Below are 18559 nucleotides of genomic sequence, written 5' to 3' on the forward strand. Positions count from 1 at the left end.
TAAAATTTTAAATCTTTCATTCAATCTCTCCCAAAAATGAACAAAGTGAGGGACTTCCGCCCTCCATTCATAGATGAGTAGTTCCAGAGGATAAAATAGGAGAGAAAAAGACCCTTAATCTTTATCCTTCTCATCCTGGTGCCCTTTCCTGTCTGGCCCTGTGGTAGTGGGAAAATTGGTCACATTTCTCAATACTATCCCAGAGATACCCCAGAATTTTCTTAACTGAATGGGCAGTATTCATGAGTGGGAAGGCATTGAGGGCCACTGCAGCTTGTGGTTGTAGGTGACACATGAATAAATGCAACTGAGCCATATTCACACTCTACATGGTCTGGGAATTCACCAGGAACTACTACTATTGCACCCAAGAGTGGTAGGTGAGAGAAGTCCAATCTAGCAGGATTCAAAAGGATCAAGAGAAGAGAAAGCTGCAGTCTTCAAAATTACATTTATTACCTATATTGAACTGAGGTTATCACAACACACACACGCAATACACACACACACACGCACACACACACAAATTCACGGGGGAAAATCAATATCAAGGGCTTGTCCTTGAGTAAGACATGTTAAGAAATAGATTTGGGGGGAAAAAAATCTGTGCATGACTCCTCTCTTATCAGACACAAGAACATTCTAATCCTTGCTCTGAATACAATGTCACTTGGTTTAGAATTCTGCTGTAGTGTCTATCATGGTCTTTAGAAGACCAAAGCTAGTGGAAATGAGGATATACTGGGTAATTCAGGGTGCTTTTGTTGTGAAAATTATTACACAGAAACCCTCAAATTTGACTGAGATGTGGATTTTACACTGACAAAAGACATACACCCTATCGATCACTCTGTTGGACAGCTCCCTCAACCCAGATTTAAGCCCTTCATGTTTCCCTGACTCTCCTTTATTTTAAGATATGTGCTAGGATGGTCAATCCTTCAATGTTCAGGAAAAGCCTAGGATTAACCTGTGTCTGGCCATCCAGAACATGATCAAATAATCTAAGCCTCTTTAGTAATGTTTTTCAAGGTCAACTATGTAGAAAAACCTTGGACTTGAACCCCAAGACCCAGATCTGGTAGTCGTATAGACAGTCTTTTATAAGTAACTGGCCCCAAATCACTTGACTTGACTTGGGGAAAAAGCGGCTACTTAAGAGAACGTGGTCTTACACAAGGGAAGCTCTCATGCTCCTTTGTCTAGGAACACAAGAAACCTAGAAGCAGTGAAGCGGAGGCGGGGCACTCCCACACCAAGTCATTTAATATGCTGTTTCTCCTTCCTTGTCGGCTGTTCCATAGCTCAGTTTCCCTAGAGATCTGCCTGCTCTAAACTCACCTTTGCCCTGGGAATGGAAGAAGTGAGGAGGGAGGGCTGGAGAGTCGGGGAGAGATTACGGAGCAAACAGTTTCATTATTACCACTCCTTGAGGCTGTCCTTTAAAGCATCGTGTCAGGTTAAACTGATCACATATGTTACACCAATTTAAAAGTTGGGGTAGGGAGGCACCCTCAATATAATTGATTTGATAAGGTAAAATATTAAGAATGTGTCCCAAGATCTATTTTCTAAATGACCACAAAAAAAAAAAGACTTCGTGGCTGAGCAAGTTTTGGGAAGACCTGGGATTTTTCCCTATTTTCAGGTGGGTACACAGGTTGTCAGCATTTTCAGCAATCTAGTTATAAAATGCAATTGCAAAACCAAAATCTATAGAGGATCTAAAGGGATTTAGGTACAGTTAGTCAGTTACTATTCTAATAGGAATAGTCTTTATTAAAATACCAGACATATCTACAGCTTTCTTTGGTATTTCTCTCAATGACCTCAGCCTTAGGGACACACCCTGATGTGGGTTTTTTAGAAGCAACAGCTGAGCAGTGACCACTTACCTAAAAGTATAATCCTTTGTGAATATGTCCAGGGAGTCCTGCTTTTAGGGTGCATATTTCCATGAGTTGCAATTCACAAAGAGTCTCTCAGCAGTTCAAAGGATATTTGGGTGAAACATTTTCTCTCCCAACTTAACTTCCTTCCTCATTTTACACCCCTAATGATTTCATGCTCTCTCCATAGTTCTACTTAGAGTTAATTATGAACAAGATCTAGAGTAAATGACACAATTCAGATTTTCCTTTGTAAACCCTGGCAGATAAGCACAATGCATTATCACTACCATCTACACTTCACCTCAGCAGAGACTAAAGGCCATGAAGGGTAATGGCTAACGGCTCTGCTGATGCCTATAGAATCAGAGGTCTAAGCATTAACCTGGTGTTTTGACAAATATATTTTCTAATTTCTCCCCATGAAATCCAAGAAATATGACCCTAACCAATGCTGCCACCTCCTCCCAAGGGCCACCGCCCACTTTGAATTACCTTCCTCCAGTTCATCCATGCTTCCGATTTTCCTGGATCCATCAATGGTGTAAATGTAACGCACTCCCTGAGGCAGGTTGATGTTGTCAGACAGAGATCGAGTCAGGTCAGCCAGCAAGGCGTCAAAGCTGCGAAAACGGTCAGAGGACACAGCGTACACAATCCCCTTGAAGTAGCGGTCCCCATTGCGGTAGAAACGTACCTTCTTTGCTTTCTTCTCGTTGCTCAGTGCCTGCAAGGTTCTGGTTCGGTAGAAGCTACAGTGGGCGCTGTGAGTGGGGCTAGGCAGCCCATTCATCCGTGAGCCTCGCATGTTCCTGGATGTCTTATCTCTTTCGTCAAAATGTCCAAAATCAAGTTCCATATTTTGGTGGAACCTCAGAGACCTGAATGTTGGAGAAAGGGGTAGGGGGAAGAGGCAAAGAAAAAGGAGTGAGGAGGAAAAAAAGAAGAAAGGAATTCAAATATTAGCCAGATCCAGATCTGCAATCTGCAGCTTGTGAAAAGAACTCGTTGAAAAAAGCCCGTGACCCATCTGCTGCTTGCCCCTGACCTGCAGGAATATTGATCTTAATAGAGAAGAAGGAGGGGCTAGGGAGGTGCTGGCGGTTGTGGGGGTTGGGGGTGAGAGATAGGGAAGGAGGCAGTTTTGGCACTGTTCCAAACAGAGGAGCGGGAGGGATTTTGAAATAGCTTAAAATCTTGAGACTTACTGACAGTGGCTCCTATCAAATTGTAACTTCGGGCTAAATACATTAAAACTGGCATCTGTTTCCTCGCACATGCCCACATGACTAACAGTTGTAAATGAATCCATAGCCTGACAAAATTCTCCTTGAAGAGAACAGAAGGAGCTAGCCAAGGTTAGCATCTCCAGCTTAGGAAGCAATCTTTGCCTCTCAGTAAAATGACTACAAGGGGAGTGTTTTAATTTTATTCCAAATCCTTTTTTCTACTCTAATGTGTGCATCCCCTCCCCCCAGAATAAACTAGGATTCTCCTTTAAAGGGACAGCCTCCAGGGAATAGCCAGTGTCTTTGTGCTATTCACCAAACCCTATCCCCACCAAGCTGGTGCAGCTAACCGACATTCATAAGAAATAAGCTGAAAAAAAGGATTAGAAAAATCCGTTATTTAACAAGTTGTTAGCTCTGCTTTCCTCCGGTACCATTTGGTCACAAAATCCTGTTCTTTTTTTTTTTTTTCAGGTGCTCGATCCCTCCCCACTGATGCAGCCCCACCTCTTAATGGAATAATTTAATTGTTGAAAGATTCCCAAATGAGTCCCTGAACAGCATATGGGACCTTTAGAAGCAAGCACACCTTTCATTGTTCTGGATTTCTACCCTGACTGAAGGGGCATTTTGCCCTCACAGCAGGCAATTCACCCCAAACTTCTGTATTGCCCAGGTGCATTGGCTGAAGCAAAAGATGGTCATCTGTCAGATTTGCTTTCCCCCCTCCTGCTGAGCCAGAAAAGAAAAGAAAAAAAAAAAAAAAAAAAAAAAGAAAATCAAAACATGAAACCAAATACAACAGAAGCTCCAAATGCTAGCAAAGGTAGTGACAGCCTAGGAACCAAACTATTAACATGCATCTCACAGATGGGGATAAAAGGACTCACAAAGCAAGCAGGGCTCAGCTGCTACACATTGCCACATTGAGATATTTGCAAGGGACCAGGAGGACAGGAAATAAAGGAGGACTGGTGCCTAGTAGGTTTGCCAGGCTCGGTCCCCCTTTTCTTCCAATGTCACCATGACCTGTGCTGAGCTCAGCATTGTCTCTGTCAGACAACCTGCAGTGGTAAGAGACCCCACCTCCTCAAGACAAGTAGCAAGCATTTCCCCAGGTATGCCAGTAAAGCTCGGCTTTGCTTTAGGATCAGGGGCAGTATTATTCTAAATCGACATCACGGTAAAAACAAAGGAACACCAAACTCACTTTTCCAAAGGAAAATCCCAGGTAGAGGCTTAGGAAAAAATCCGATAGAATAAGGCAAAGAGGGAAGAAAAAAGGAGAAGGAGAGAAAGAGAGCAAGCGAGCGTGTGCACTTTGCCTTGTGCTTTTCCCGTTTGACATCTGTTACATTCTGCCTGAAAATCACTTGAAAGCCCCACTCACCGGTTTTCTGCTGGTTGGGTGGAGATGCTGAGAGAAAGAAAACCAATCTCTCTATGCCTTTGTTGTCTGAGCTCCAAGCAAGAAATTCCTGCCAGGGTGGATAGATGCCTTCTAGGTCCTAGTGCCTTGTCCAGCTTCTCCCCTATAACTCAGGCTTAGTGAATCCCCCCAACCTCCTATGATTAATTACATGCTTTTTTTTCAATTCACAGGCTGCATTAACAGCTAGAAAGGTTTCATTTGTAACCAACAGGAAATTGCAGGGTAGCAAAAAGATTGCACAGGCAAGTTCAGAATGCTCTACTGAGCAATGTGCTAGCCTTTTCTTTTAGGGAATTGGCAATTTCACTTGGCCAAAACCTTGATCTAATCTGCCTGGGTGCCAGATTCAGACAGTCAAACCAGGTTTCTTAGAAATTGTAGCTCTCTTCCTTTCACCTTCTTGAGAGAAAACAATCGAATCTGCAAATTCTTTAATGCATTTTAGTTCATGCATCCAACAACTGGTTGCTTTTGAAATGAAGTCAATGGAGTAAGAGGGAGTAGGAAATGGACAAGACAAGGGAAAAGAGTTCCAGAATTTCATGGAGGATGGAGCTGCAAAAGAACCCTAAGACCTTTTAGCCTGGTGTAATAATTTGGTTAATGGGGTCTGCGGCATTCACCTTTGAGAGTTTGAGAGTTCAAATCCAACCCAGAGACCTTTCTATGTGAAGTAAGTCTGATGGCTACAAGATAAATATTAATGGCTCTCTCCTCAAACTACCTATTTGTTACTAATCGGCTTCTTTATATCAAATATGTTATAAAGGGCAAGGAAGCATCAAAATTGAATTCATTAAAGCAAACCAAACTATAAGACAAAAGAAGAGAAAGGTGAGAGACTAAAGTGAGGGTAGGCTACCATCCTCACAACTGAGGCTACATGCATCAAAATGTAGCAATCTTGAACTATCATGGTTCTATTTATTGCTTGGCTTCTATGAAGCTCAGAGCTAATAGCATGCTCAGTAATTACCTTATATCTGCTTCCTGGTACAATTAACCCTCTTTTTTATACATAGCTGTTGATTTATAGTCAAATACCTTCTGTGTATGTGTTTTACTGTAAGCTGTCTCAAAGTGGGATATAAAAAATATGATTTTCCTTGTCTGGAAGGTGTTGGTTCAGCAAAGCCTAAGCTATCTATGGTACTTAGGTGGTCAGCCTCAAGTGTGAAACCTGCTCAGTTAAGTCTCCCCAACACCTTGTTGCTGCTCTTCTGCTTCCTAAATGAGTAGCTCAGGGAATGGCATGTTTGAAAAGTAATGGGCTAAACAAAATTAGCTTTCTTTATCATAAAACTTTTCCGGGCCTTTAATATACTTAAAATATGGCATGAGTCTCCAAGAAGATAATTAGTATAAAGCTCGTCACACTTTCTTTTTAAGCTCAGGACATTCCTTTCCCCAGAGCATCTCATAGACTAATGTTCTATGGAAAAAACTTTCACAAAAACTGGACTAGATCACCTCACAAACATATTTCTTTTCGAACAACTCTCAGTTACTCACCAAAACTTTTTCTCTCACTTCCTCAGCAGACAAGGATCACTGGCAGAAGAGAAGATCTCAGGCACAAGTCCAGGGGGAAAGTACATCTTTATTTATGCAAGTCAACTTTGAAGATCAAGGGAGAGTGAATGTTGAGGGCTCAATGAAGTGAAGAGATTGAAGGAAAAGTACAGCAACTCCATTGTGGAAAATGTAGCAGTAAGACCTTTTGAGTAACTACCATGTGCCCAGTGCCACAGGCAAGAGGCAGAGTAGGAGACATTGGTCACTGTCCCTGAGGGACTTGAAGACTCATTGAGGAGACAGGACAAGAATACGCATCTTGCAAAATTCGTGAAGGGGAAGGGCTTAAATCTTTTTTATATGCTGTGGTCTGGTTTAACCAAACTCAACTTAAAGATCAGGGGTTAGGAAACAAGGCTATCCATCATACACATACTAACACATAAAATCATTAGTTTACCTATCAAAAACACAGAGACTAGGATCAGGGGTGGGGTAGGGTAAGCAAACAGGAAGTGAGATTGGAAATATATACAAACTGTTTACGGGTACCGCAAAAATATAAACTTCATAGGAATAAATCCAACAAATATGTATAAGACCGTTATTGAGAAAATCATAAAACTATTGAAGAACATAACAGAAGCTGTGAATACATGTAGAGCCAGACCATGTTCATGGATGGCAAGATGCAATATCATAAGGGTATCAATCCTCCCCAAAGGAATCTATATATATGAAGAAATTTCAATGAAAACCCCAACAAGAATTTTTGCAAAATTCACAAATATCGATTGTTGCAAGATATCTGTTATTGTGAGGATTAAATGAATAAATTAGTGCTTAGAACAAACTCTGGCACACAGTACATATGCTATAAGTATTAGCTTTTATTATCCGCCAAATATTCACATGCCAACTCCCTCACTTCTTTCAAGTCTTTGCCCAAATAGCAACATCTCAACAAGAACAACCCAGACAACTCTAAAGTTACAGCCTTCCCTCCCAAACCAGCATTCCAAATTTCCTTTATCCTGCTCTATTTTTTCTATAACACTTATTATCTTCCAACATACTACATAATATACTTCTTTATTATGTTTACTATATATCTCTCCAAAGTAGAATATAAGCTCCACAAAAGCAGGAATATTCTAATAGCTTTAATGAAATATAATTCACAATACCAATACTAGTATTTTTGCTTGTTTTTAATACTGTATTCAGAGTGCCTAGAATAATGTCTCACACATAGTAGGTTTGAGTATTTATTTAATCGGATACAGTAAAGAAAGCATGGAATACTTAATAGATGATATCGGGACAATTAACTTTCACATGGAAAAAATTAAATTAACCTCACACCATTCTTAAAAATAAACTCCAGATGTTTTAAAGACCTGAACATAAAAAACAGAACTTTAAAATAATTAAATAAAATGTAGGAGATTCTCTTTAAATCCTTGTGGTAAAAAAGACTTTCTTAACCAACATGTAAAAAGCATAAATCTTACAAGAAAATATTGATAAATTTCATTACATAAAAATTTAAAGTTTCTGGAGGCAAAAGATAGCATTAAAACATTAAAAGATGAGTAACAGACTGAGAAAAGATATTTGAATCTTATATAACTGACAAAGGATCAATGTCCTGATATATATGATATATACATATATATATCATACATACAAGATTATATCATACATATAAACTTATATCAATAAGAAAAAGGTAAAATGCCAATAGAAAAAATAAGCAAAGGATATATCCAGGTTGTTCATAGAAGAAGAAACTCTAATGGCCAATAAACATGTGAAAATATCCTCAACCTCACACATAACTAGGGCGATCCAAATTAAAACAGAAATTACATATTTCACAACCACTAGATTGATAGAAAATTTTAAAGTATAGCATAGCAAGTTTAGGGAAAGACAAAAAACAGTTGTGACTCTCATATACTGTTGGAGGAAACATAAATTGTTACAATTTCAGAGAGTAGTTTTCGGTAGTAGCTATTATAGTTGAAAATGTATGTCACTCCATGACCCATAAATTCCATTTCTAGATATCCATCCTGGGAAACTCCTACACGTGTTAAAGAAGACAGCTACGAGGATATTCATAAAAGCATTATTTGAAATGTCAAAAAATGAAAACAACCCAAATGCCCATCATTGGCATAATAATTTGATTAGTGGTTATTCATACATGGAATGGTAAATACAGTAAAATAGAATAAATGAATGCTAAGTGTAAGCAATGGTGGACAGGTTTCTATGCAGCTACAAGTTTTCGTTCCTCTGGAAATGAAATGCTTAGGAGTGCAATTGCTGAGTCACATGATAAGTATGTTTAGTTTTATAAGAAACTGCCAGACTTTTCCAGAGGAGCTTAATATTTTACATTCCCACCAGCAATGTATGAGGGATCCAGTTTTTCTGCATTCTCACCAGCATTTGGTATTTTTATTTTAGCCATTCTAATAGATGTATAATGATATTCCTTTGTGTTTTTAATTTGCATTTCCCTAATGTGTAATGGTGTTGAACATCTTTTCGTTTGCTAACTGTATATCTTCTTTGGTGAGATGACTCTTTGTGCCTTTTGCCCATTTTTTAATGGGATTTTTTTTTAATGTTGAGTTTTGAGAGTTCATTGTATATTCTAGATATGAGTCGTTTATCAGACATGTAGTTTGCAAATATCTTTGCTCAGTCCGTAGCTTGTCTTTTCATCTTCTTAACATGCTCTCTCATAGAGCAAACATTACTAATTTATTCATTTTTTTCTCTTATGGATTGTGCTTTCAGTGTCATATCTAAGAACTCTTCATGAAGCCTAGGTTCTGAAGATTTCTCCTATGTTATATTCGAAAAGTTTTATAGATGCATACTTTGCATTTAAATCTGTGATGTATTCTGAGTTAATTTTTGTATAAGGTATGAGGCTTAGATTGTAGTTCATATCTTTTATCTATGGATATGGAATTGCTCCAGCACCATTTGTTGAAAAGATTATCTTTCCTCCATTGAGTTGCTTTTTCCCCTTTGTCAAAAGTCAATTGGGTGTATTTACGTGAATCTATTTCTGTGTTCTCTATTCTGGCCCATGGATTTATGTGTCTATCCCTCCTCCAATATCAACCAATCTTGATTACTGTTGCTATAAAAAAAGTCGTGAAATCAGGTTGACTGATTCCTCTGATTTTGTTCTTGTTTTTCAAAATTGTTTTGGCTATTCTAAGTCCTTTGCCTTTCCACGCAAATTTCATAACAATCCTGTCTGTATCTGTTAAAAAAATTTCTGAGACTTTTTATAAGAATTGTGTTAAACCTATAAACCAATTTTAGAAGAATTGACATCCTCACTATATAGAGTCTTCCAATCCATGTACATGCTATGTATCTCTGTTTATTTAAATCTTTTTTGATGTTTTTCCTCAGTGTTTTGCAATTTTCAGCATATACATCCTGTATGGGTTTTATTGGATTTACACCTAAATATTTCTTTTTTAAAAAGATTGTAAATCGTATTGTACTTAAAATTTTGCTTTCCACGTGTTGATTGTTAGTATGTAGAAATGCAATTGATTTTCGTATGTTGATCTTATATTTTGCAACCATACTGAATTCACTTATTAGTTCCAGAAACATTTTGTAATTATCTTGAGATTTTCTATGTAAAGAAACATGTCATCTGCAAATAGAGACAGCTTTATTTATTTATTTCCAATCAGAATGCCTTTTATTTCCATTTTTTGCCTTATTGCACTGTCCAAAACTTCTAGTTCTATATTCAATAGCAGTGGTGAAATGAGCATCCTTGACTTGTTCCTGATCTTAGCTGGAAAGCATTTAGCTTTTCACCATTAAGTGTGATATCAGCTGTAAGGTTTTTGTTGTTGTTGTTTCTTTCTTTTTTAGATGTTCTGTATCAAGTTGAGCAAGTACCTCTTTATTTCTAGGGTTTTGTTTTTAATTGTGAATAAATTGTTGAATTTTGTCAAATGCTTTTTCTTCATCTATTGATTTGATCATGTGATTTTTCTTCTGTAGTTGTTAACATGACTGATTACATAGATTGATTTTCAAAATCTGTACAGTTTTGCATGTCTGATTTATTTCTAAATGATTTTTTAAAATTTGAAACCAATAGGAATTAAGATAATTTTCTGTATTTCTTAAAAATAATTTAAAAAATTGCGCAGACAAGTGAAAACCTAAGCAGAGCGATAGCAATCAGGTAATCAGGAAAATATTTGGCAGAGAAACATGTAGCATACATAGGCAAAAAAACAAACAAGTTAGAACGTGCAGTAGCGCTCAACTCTGGCTTCACAATAGAATCAAATGAAAAGCCACTACAAAATACTCTTGACTATGATTTAATTAATCTGGTGTGGTTCCCAAGCATTAGACTTTTTTAAAGCTACCTAGGTGATTCTAATGTACAGCCAAGGTTGAGAATCAGTGGTATAGTGAAAAGAACCTAATAAGATAGACTTTGGAGTCAGATCTGAGTTCAGATCCTAGTTCCACAGCTTATTAGTTGCATGACTTTGAACAAGTTAGTGGAGTTTATTTATAAAATTGATATAATGTAAGGATTGTCTTGAGGAATAAATGAAACATCATATGTAAAGTTCCTAGTAGTATGCATGCTATGTATAAAAATACATTTACCAGACTCCCAAAATATAGAAGTATCATATACAACTTATGGGAAGTATCCATAGAGGGAAGGACCATACTCCTTTTTGTCCTTTTCTCCTTCCTACTGGCTTAAATATAAATGACATAATTTGTGTTCAAGCAGCCATCTTGTACCAAGAAGTGGAAACCAGGTATTGAGAATGGCAGAACAACAAGATAGATTGGAGCCTGGTGATGTTAGAGAAACCATGTGATCCCTGGGAAACATCCTTCAAACCTTGTTTATGTAATAGAGAAATAAGCTTATGCTTTCCTTGAGCCACTTCTATTTATAGTTTCTTCACTTGCTCTATTCTACCTGATACAACAAAAAATGATTCAAGACACAGTCATGCTTGAAATCACTCTTGGTGGGCCAAAAACTGAGAATAATCCTTGAAAGACAGCAAGAAGGTGGTTTCTGATTAAATAAGGAAACCAAAGCCCAGGACTGCATGGGAGAGCATGGTAGAGTATTCTTATAGATGGTAAAAGTACCCCAGAAGTTCTCCATGTCAAAGGTAAAAACTAAGATGAAGGAGTGGTCTTAGAGGCAACTACTCATTATCACAGAAAGAAAATCCAGAAGATTCAACTTCTCTCCATCCTTCTCCCCAACCTGGACCAGCAAGCAGTAGCAGTGGGATCTGTCTTCAAGTGAAAGCAATAAGTATGAGAGCCTAAGGCAGTGAGATAGTCTAGTATCTTGGGTGATGGGCAATGGCCAAGTGGATGAGAGTATTAAGAGAAATAGAGAGGCACACAGATTCATCAAGGTGCACTTCTTGTGACATGTTCTCCATCTCATCGACTCTGATTGAAAACAGCAGTTACATTTATTCCCTCTATTCTCAGGAAAAGGCTGCATAAAAAGAGGGAGTAGACAGTCTAAAAGGAAATCTCAAATACAGAGAGAAGCATATAATAAGAGAATCACCAAACATTTAAACAAAGCAAAGACCATGAAACAGAGACAATAAATTTAACAAATAAAAGGAATTTCATCAGAGAAATAGAGTAAATAGAGTCCTCAGAACATGAATATAAAATGATAATAATAATCTCAGGATGATATCACATCCATGAAAGAACACTGATGAAATAATAATAGATAAATATGAAAAAATAAAAGATTTAAAAAATAAATAACATAGGTGAAATTAAAATTTCAATAGATAGACTGAGTGAAGATTTGTGATTGATACAGAGAGGTTAAATCACTGCACTAGAAAATTGGGCTGAGGCATTCTCCCAGAGCATAGAATAAAGGATAGAGGGGTAGAAAGTAGGAAAGAAAAGTTGAGAGGCATCTAGGATAGACCAATCAAGAAATTTCCACATTTGTCTAATAGGAGTTCCATTGAGTTAAAGTGGAGAGAATGAATGAGAATCAATATTTGAAGAATAAATAGAAACACACACAAACACACATACACACCCCTCCCAGAACTGAAGTCACGAATCCTCAGATTGAAAGCGCCCTCCAAGTGACAAGGAGGATAATTTATAAAAACAGCAACAGTAATTTAAAGAAAAAACTCTAAATCTAGATAAACCACAATGAAATTTTAGAACATTGAGGATAACATGAAAATACTAAAAACTTTCAAAGAGAAAATAAAGACCACCTACAGTGGAACAATAATAAGTTTGACATTAGACTTCCCATTAGCAACATCAGATGCAGGAAAGCAATGGAGCAATATTTCAAACTGTAGAGCGAAAATAATGTTGAACTCAGATTTAATACCAAGCCAAACTATTATATAAGTCGGAGGGGAAAATAAAGACATTTTGGACATAGAAGAACCCAGAAAGCTTACCACGCAGAGAAACTCCCAGAAAGAATTATTAGAGAATAACTTCAGCAAAAAAGAAAAATAATTTGTGTAAAGTAATACTGTTGAGGAAATAATACTTAATCATTTATATATTATTTATATAATTAAAAATTAATTTAAAAAATATGAGTTGTAACCTAGCTCCCATCTGGGAGAAAGTTTGGCAAGTCTAAGGTCACTGACAGGTGTTACTCATAAATTTTGCTCAAACCAAGCAAAATATTGTGTTCTCATTCTATATCAACAAAGAGAATATGAATGCTTATGTAGTTTTTCCAGAAGTTTAGAAGGGTATGAGGGATGCCAGTGGTCACTGGCCTAGTTTTTGTCTCAAGAAACAACTTCTAGAAAGTACCTGCTCATCTATAGCTGGTCCCAGGGATCATTCCTGGTCTAAAATATCCTTGTATGGAGCAAAGTGAAAGAAGGCAGAAAACTGACCTACACAATAGTGTACTCAAGAGATTTCATTCCAGGGAATATTTCCCGAGCTTCTGCTATGTATCAAGCTCTGTGCTAGGCACTGAGAAATGTAATGATGAAAAGACAGAGAGGAAGTAGAAACTCCTGCTCTTTGAATTGTTGGCTTTCTTGATTGAGTCTTTCAGAAAAGAGGGAGCCTTTTGGATGAAGCTATTAAGTCAAGGACATGGGTGAGAGACAGACCCAAACTGGTGTTTTAGGAAGCTCCATGTGGTAGAGAGTACAGGAGGACTTTGCACCCTGAAAATCTGAAAGCAGGGAAACCAACTAGAAGCTAATGCCCTAATTACAGGCATTTAGTGAAAGTGGCCTTAGGGAAGTTGGGAGGGATAAACATGGGAAATTTAAATAAGGTTTCTGTAATCACATCCTAGAGATCCTATCTTTTGTTGAATATTTAAAATATAGTTCTTCCTTAAGAAGTCATGTGACACAGTGGAAAGAGTGTAAACTTTAACTCCATGACCCCAAGCAAGTTACTGGATCTCTCTGAGCTTCAATTTACTCAGCTATAAAATGCGGATAATAATAGGGCCAACTCTGTAGGAATTTTGAAAGAATTAAGTGAAATAATGCATACAAAGTTCTGGACTTATAGTTGGTGATACTAAATAGTAACTATGATTCACAGAGCTGCACTTAAAAATTACTCTACAGACATGTTATTGATTTTTTGTGTGTATGTCACCTATTCCAGTTACTATGGCTACGTAACTAATTACGCCAAAACTTAGAGGCACAAAATAACCATTTATTATGCTCATGGATTCTGTGGGTCAGGAATTTGGACTGGGCAGAGTACAGACAGCTTATCTCCACTCCATAATGCCTCGGGACTCAGCTGGAATACTCAAAGGCTAGGGGCTGGAGTCGTCACAAGCCTAGTTCACTCACAGGTCTGGTAGTTGAGGCTGTCAGCTGAGGGCCTCAGTTTCCATCCACATGGAGCCTCTCTATGTGGTCTCTCTACTTGGGCTAGATTGAGTTGTCTCACAGCATGGCAGCTGACTTCCCCTCATCAAGTGTGTCAAAGAAGCTGTATCTTTACCATGACCTAGCTTCAGAAATAATATAACATCACTTCTACTGTATGTAATTAATTGGAGCAGTCATAAGCCCCCACCCAAATTTGAGGGGAGGAAACACAGAGCCCACCCTTCAGTGCGAGGAATATTGAAATCTCATTTTATGAGGTATCTGTGAGGTGAAAGATATTGTTGCAGTTATGTAGGAAGATACAATCTTTCACATAATTCGAACTTGTAAGTTCAAAGGGAAAAAGTCAAATCAGATCCCAAAGCTTCCTCCACCTATAGAATGATGCAATTGTCACTCTTATTATTAGCTGGCACCCTTCAAAATTCTTTAGGATTGTGTTTCCCTCTTCCCAGATGCTTGGATAAGAGTTCAATTTATTTTCACTAGAAATGGCTGTATGTCCAACAACAGAATGACTGGCCTTATGAGATAATGACCTCTCTACAATCTATTTTGCGTCACATATTTTATATTCGTTATCATGTTAACCATCACCACAACTTTTAGCGGCTATTATTGTGCCCACTTTACAAATTAAGACTTAAAAAGGTTAATGCAACAGTAAGGTCAGGATTCAGGTACATGTCAGACTCCAAAGTCTAACTTTTCTCCGTTACAATCATTGCCTCTCCACTGGAAATATTTAAGTAGACTATAGAGTCCATCACTTAGAGACGTTAGAGAGGAAATTCCTACATCAAGTAGGAGGTAGCATCAGAACATCTAAGATTTCTTACAACTCTAAGATTCTAAGTTTGTCTTCTGAATTTATACATATACCCTTATCAATACAAAATTATTTCTATCTTACTGGATCTTATATGATATAATATCACAAGCTGTTAGTACTGCATTAAAAATTCACCTATTCAAACACAGACACTTTATATAGTGATTAAGTTCATGAGCTTTGAAGTCAGACAGACCTTGGTTTGATTCTTGGCTTTGCCATTTACTACCTATGTATTTGGATAAGACAGGATGAATTTAGCTGCCAGTAACACAATGACCAATGAAAAGTGGCTTAAACTGCAAGTCTAAACATAGGACAGTTTCAGGATTCTTAATTTGGTGGCTCATCAGGGATCCAGTGCTTTCCATTTATCCCCTCTGCCCTCCCTAGTTTGTCAGCAATGTCTGCTCATATAAGCCACAAGGTTACAGATGTTCTAGGCATCGTATATAGAACCATCCATTTTAAGTAACAGGGAAGACATTTCTTCTCATGAGTGTCCTTTTATTCTCAATGAAAATCTTTCCTAGAAGCCCCTCAGCAGACTCCCTTCAGGTCCAATTGGCCAGGATTAGTCCCATCCATGCAGAAACCAATTACTGACAAGGATAATGAGACCACTGATTGGCTAAAATTAATCATGATATACCCCACCCAAAAAAAAATCATGGCTACCCAGAGGAAGGCAAAAAAGTTGGGGTTCTATTAGTGAGGAAGAAGTAGAAGGGACTAACAAGGTTTGCTCCAGTACTTAACTTTTCTGAGCACCATAGTAGGGTCCTCAGGGTACGTTTTTCCTCAGAGAACTGTTGTGACGATTAAATGAGATAACTCTTGTTACGTGCTCAGTAAATATCAGTTATTAATGTTGTGGTTGATGTTATTTGGCTTTTAATTTGGTATCTCATCAATAGTTGGGCTTTTCCATATCTCCCTTCTGTCCCCCATAGCTTGACATCAATGCCTCATTACAAGGCCAGAAGATGGCTACAGCAATTCTAGGCATCACATGCAGATAATGTCTCCGATCCTCAGTTTCTCTAACTGTAAAAGAGAGATGTTCATATTTACCTTAAAGATTTGTTGTGAGGATTAAAAGAGATCATTCACGTAAGAGCTCAATAAAGTTAGCTATTATTGTTGTCATTACTGACATCGATACCTTCTCAACAGTGCGTGGCATAATGTCAAGCTCAAAGCAAGCACTCTACAAATGTTAGCTGCTGTTGTAAATAAACATTTGCATGTCCAGTCTGTGCAAGCAACACTGGGAAACCTTCATGACTTTAAGTTATGCAAAATCTTCTTATATACAACATCAAAAGCAGAAATGACAAAAGAAAAAATAAATACTTTAGGCTTCAGCAAAATTGAAAGCATTAGTGCTTCAAATGATGCCACAATGAAAGTGAAAAGACAACTTATAGAATAGAAGAAAATAATGGCAAATCATATAGCTGACAAGGGACTTGTACGTAGGATAGATAAAGAAATCTTGCAATTCAAAAATAAACAAAAAAAAACAATAAAAAATGAGCAAAGGATGTGATAGACATTTCTCCAAATAAGATATACAAATGTCCAATAAGCACATGAAAAGATGTTTAACATCATTAGTCTTCAAGAAAATGCAAATCAAAACCAAAATGAAAAACTACTTCACATCCACTAGGATGGAAAAATCAGAGACACATAAAGAAAAATATTGGCAAAAATGTGGAGAAATTGAAACCCTCATGCACTGGTAATAGGAATGTAAAATGGCGCAGCCACTGTGGAAAACAGTCTGGCAATTCCTCAAATGATTAAACATAGAGTTACTATATGATCCAGCAATTCCACTACCAGGTATATACCCAAGAGAAACGAAAACATACATGCACAGAAAAACTTATACACAAATGTTTATAGCAGCATTATTCATGATAGCTAAAATGTAGAAATAACCTAAATGCCAATCAACAGATGAATGGATAAACAAAATGTATTATATCCATACAGTGAAACATTATGCAGCCAAAAAAAGAAATTAAGTACTGATACATGTTATGATATGGATGAAGCATGAAAATATTATGCTGAGTGAAGGAAGGCAGACAGAAAGGCCATATGTTGTGAGTCCATTTGTACAAAATATCCAGTATAGGCAAACCCATAGAGAGAGAAAATAGATCAATGGTTGCCAGGGTCTGGGGGCGGGGTAAATAGGGAGTGACTGCTAATGGGTATGGTGTTTATTTGTGGAGTGATGAAAATGTTCTAAAATGGATTGTGATGATGATTGCACAGCTCTGTGAATATACAAAAACTATTGAATTTTATACTTAATTGGGTGAATTTTATGGTAAGCGAATTATATCTCAACAAAGCTGTTTTAAAAAAAGAATGGGGCAAGCTTTGTTAGGAATGCAAAAATGAACAGTGCTTTCCTTACAGCACTCACTAGTTATAAGGAAGGCTAAGAAGTGTACAAAAATAGCATTCCTGGCTCCATTTTATGTTCCTACTCTCATTTTTCTTTCATTCCACTTTTAATTTATGATATCTATTTGTGTTTGATTTATTCTTACAAATCACTTTAAATTCTTTATGGAACAAGGTAGAGTATTAAGTAAACAAATGACTTCAAATAGCAATGATACAAGGTAGAAAGTGTTTAGTGCCATAAAAGAGGCACTGCAGAAGTGCTATGGGAGGAAGTAAAGAGCATTTCTGGAAAGGGAAAAACAAGAGTGTCCTGTTTCCCAGAGCATCTTGGTGCCCCTGCTCTCCTAATCAGCCATGGGACAAAGAAGTCAGAGGACATATAAATGGATACCAGAGGGTCATGAGCACAGCCAATCAGTTGATGTATGTTAAAGTGTGATGAACTTCGAGAACATGGGTTGTGTTAAGGAGTCCATTCTCAGTTGGTTTGTGCCCTGCTGGGCTGTATCCTGCACTGCAGCTAACGCAATGGTAACATGAGGAAAGTGATGCAAGCCTCTTAAGCTGGAGTGTGCTTGCAATTTGCACCTGACCAGCACTGAGCATATGGAAACATGAAATTCTTGGACCGTTAAGCAGGCCTACTGAAGAAGAGCCAGATATTGGGAGGTGAGTTTTCAGCACAGCAGCTTCAGGCTGAGCTCAGCTGTTGGTGCAGCAGGCACTGGTCTCTCTGCTCAGAAACTGTCAGAAACATTATAATTAAACCTCCCTGCCTACCCCTGACCAGGGCTGACAGCTGTGAGAGCAGAGCTGCTAGGAGAGGCACATGTATTCTTGAATCAATTCTGATCCAGGAAGGGGGTGGGAATCATTCCACCTCCACAATTTCCACAACAAAGGGCACTTCTATTCCTGGGATACCCGTGAGTCAGAGACGCCTAAGGCATCTTGGATGAAAGAAGTATTTCTCCACATTTGGAAAAAGATTTGGCAGTTTCTTATAAAGTTACATATATATCTATCTTATGATCCAGCAATTCAACTACTAGGTATTTATCCAAGATAAACGAAAACATATATCCAGAAAATGATTTGCATATGATTGTTCACAGCAGCTTTATTCATAATAGCCCAAACTAGAAACAGTCCAGGTGTTCAATAGAAGAATGGATTAACAAACTGTGACCTATTCATACAGTGGAATACTACGTAGCAATAAAGAGGAAGGAACTACTGATACATGCAAGGTGGATGAATCTCAAAAACGTTATGTT

The 18559-nt window shown here is 37.7% G+C and overlaps 1 protein-coding gene across 13 annotated transcripts in view; it reads right to left on the minus strand.

Annotated features, from left to right (window-relative positions):
* DCX (doublecortin) overlaps window positions 1-18559 on the minus strand; it is a 366408-nt gene that overhangs the window by 107914 nt on the left and 239935 nt on the right. For 9 of the 13 annotated variants that reach the window (XM_070605127.1, XM_070605123.1, XM_070605129.1 and 6 more), the window contains one exon: window positions 2385-2770. In XM_070605127.1, coding sequence (XP_070461228.1) covers window positions 2385-2770 — 386 coding nt within the window. Of the gene's footprint in view, window positions 1-2384; window positions 2771-4328; window positions 4612-18559 lie in introns of those variants that run through there. The other 4 variants (XM_008542894.2, XM_008542893.2, XM_070605133.1 and 1 more) reach the window with 3 other exon arrangements.

This window comes from Equus przewalskii, chromosome X (assembly GCF_037783145.1).
Source record: "Equus przewalskii isolate Varuska chromosome X, EquPr2, whole genome shotgun sequence".
Lineage (NCBI taxonomy): Eukaryota > Metazoa > Chordata > Mammalia > Perissodactyla > Equidae > Equus > Equus przewalskii.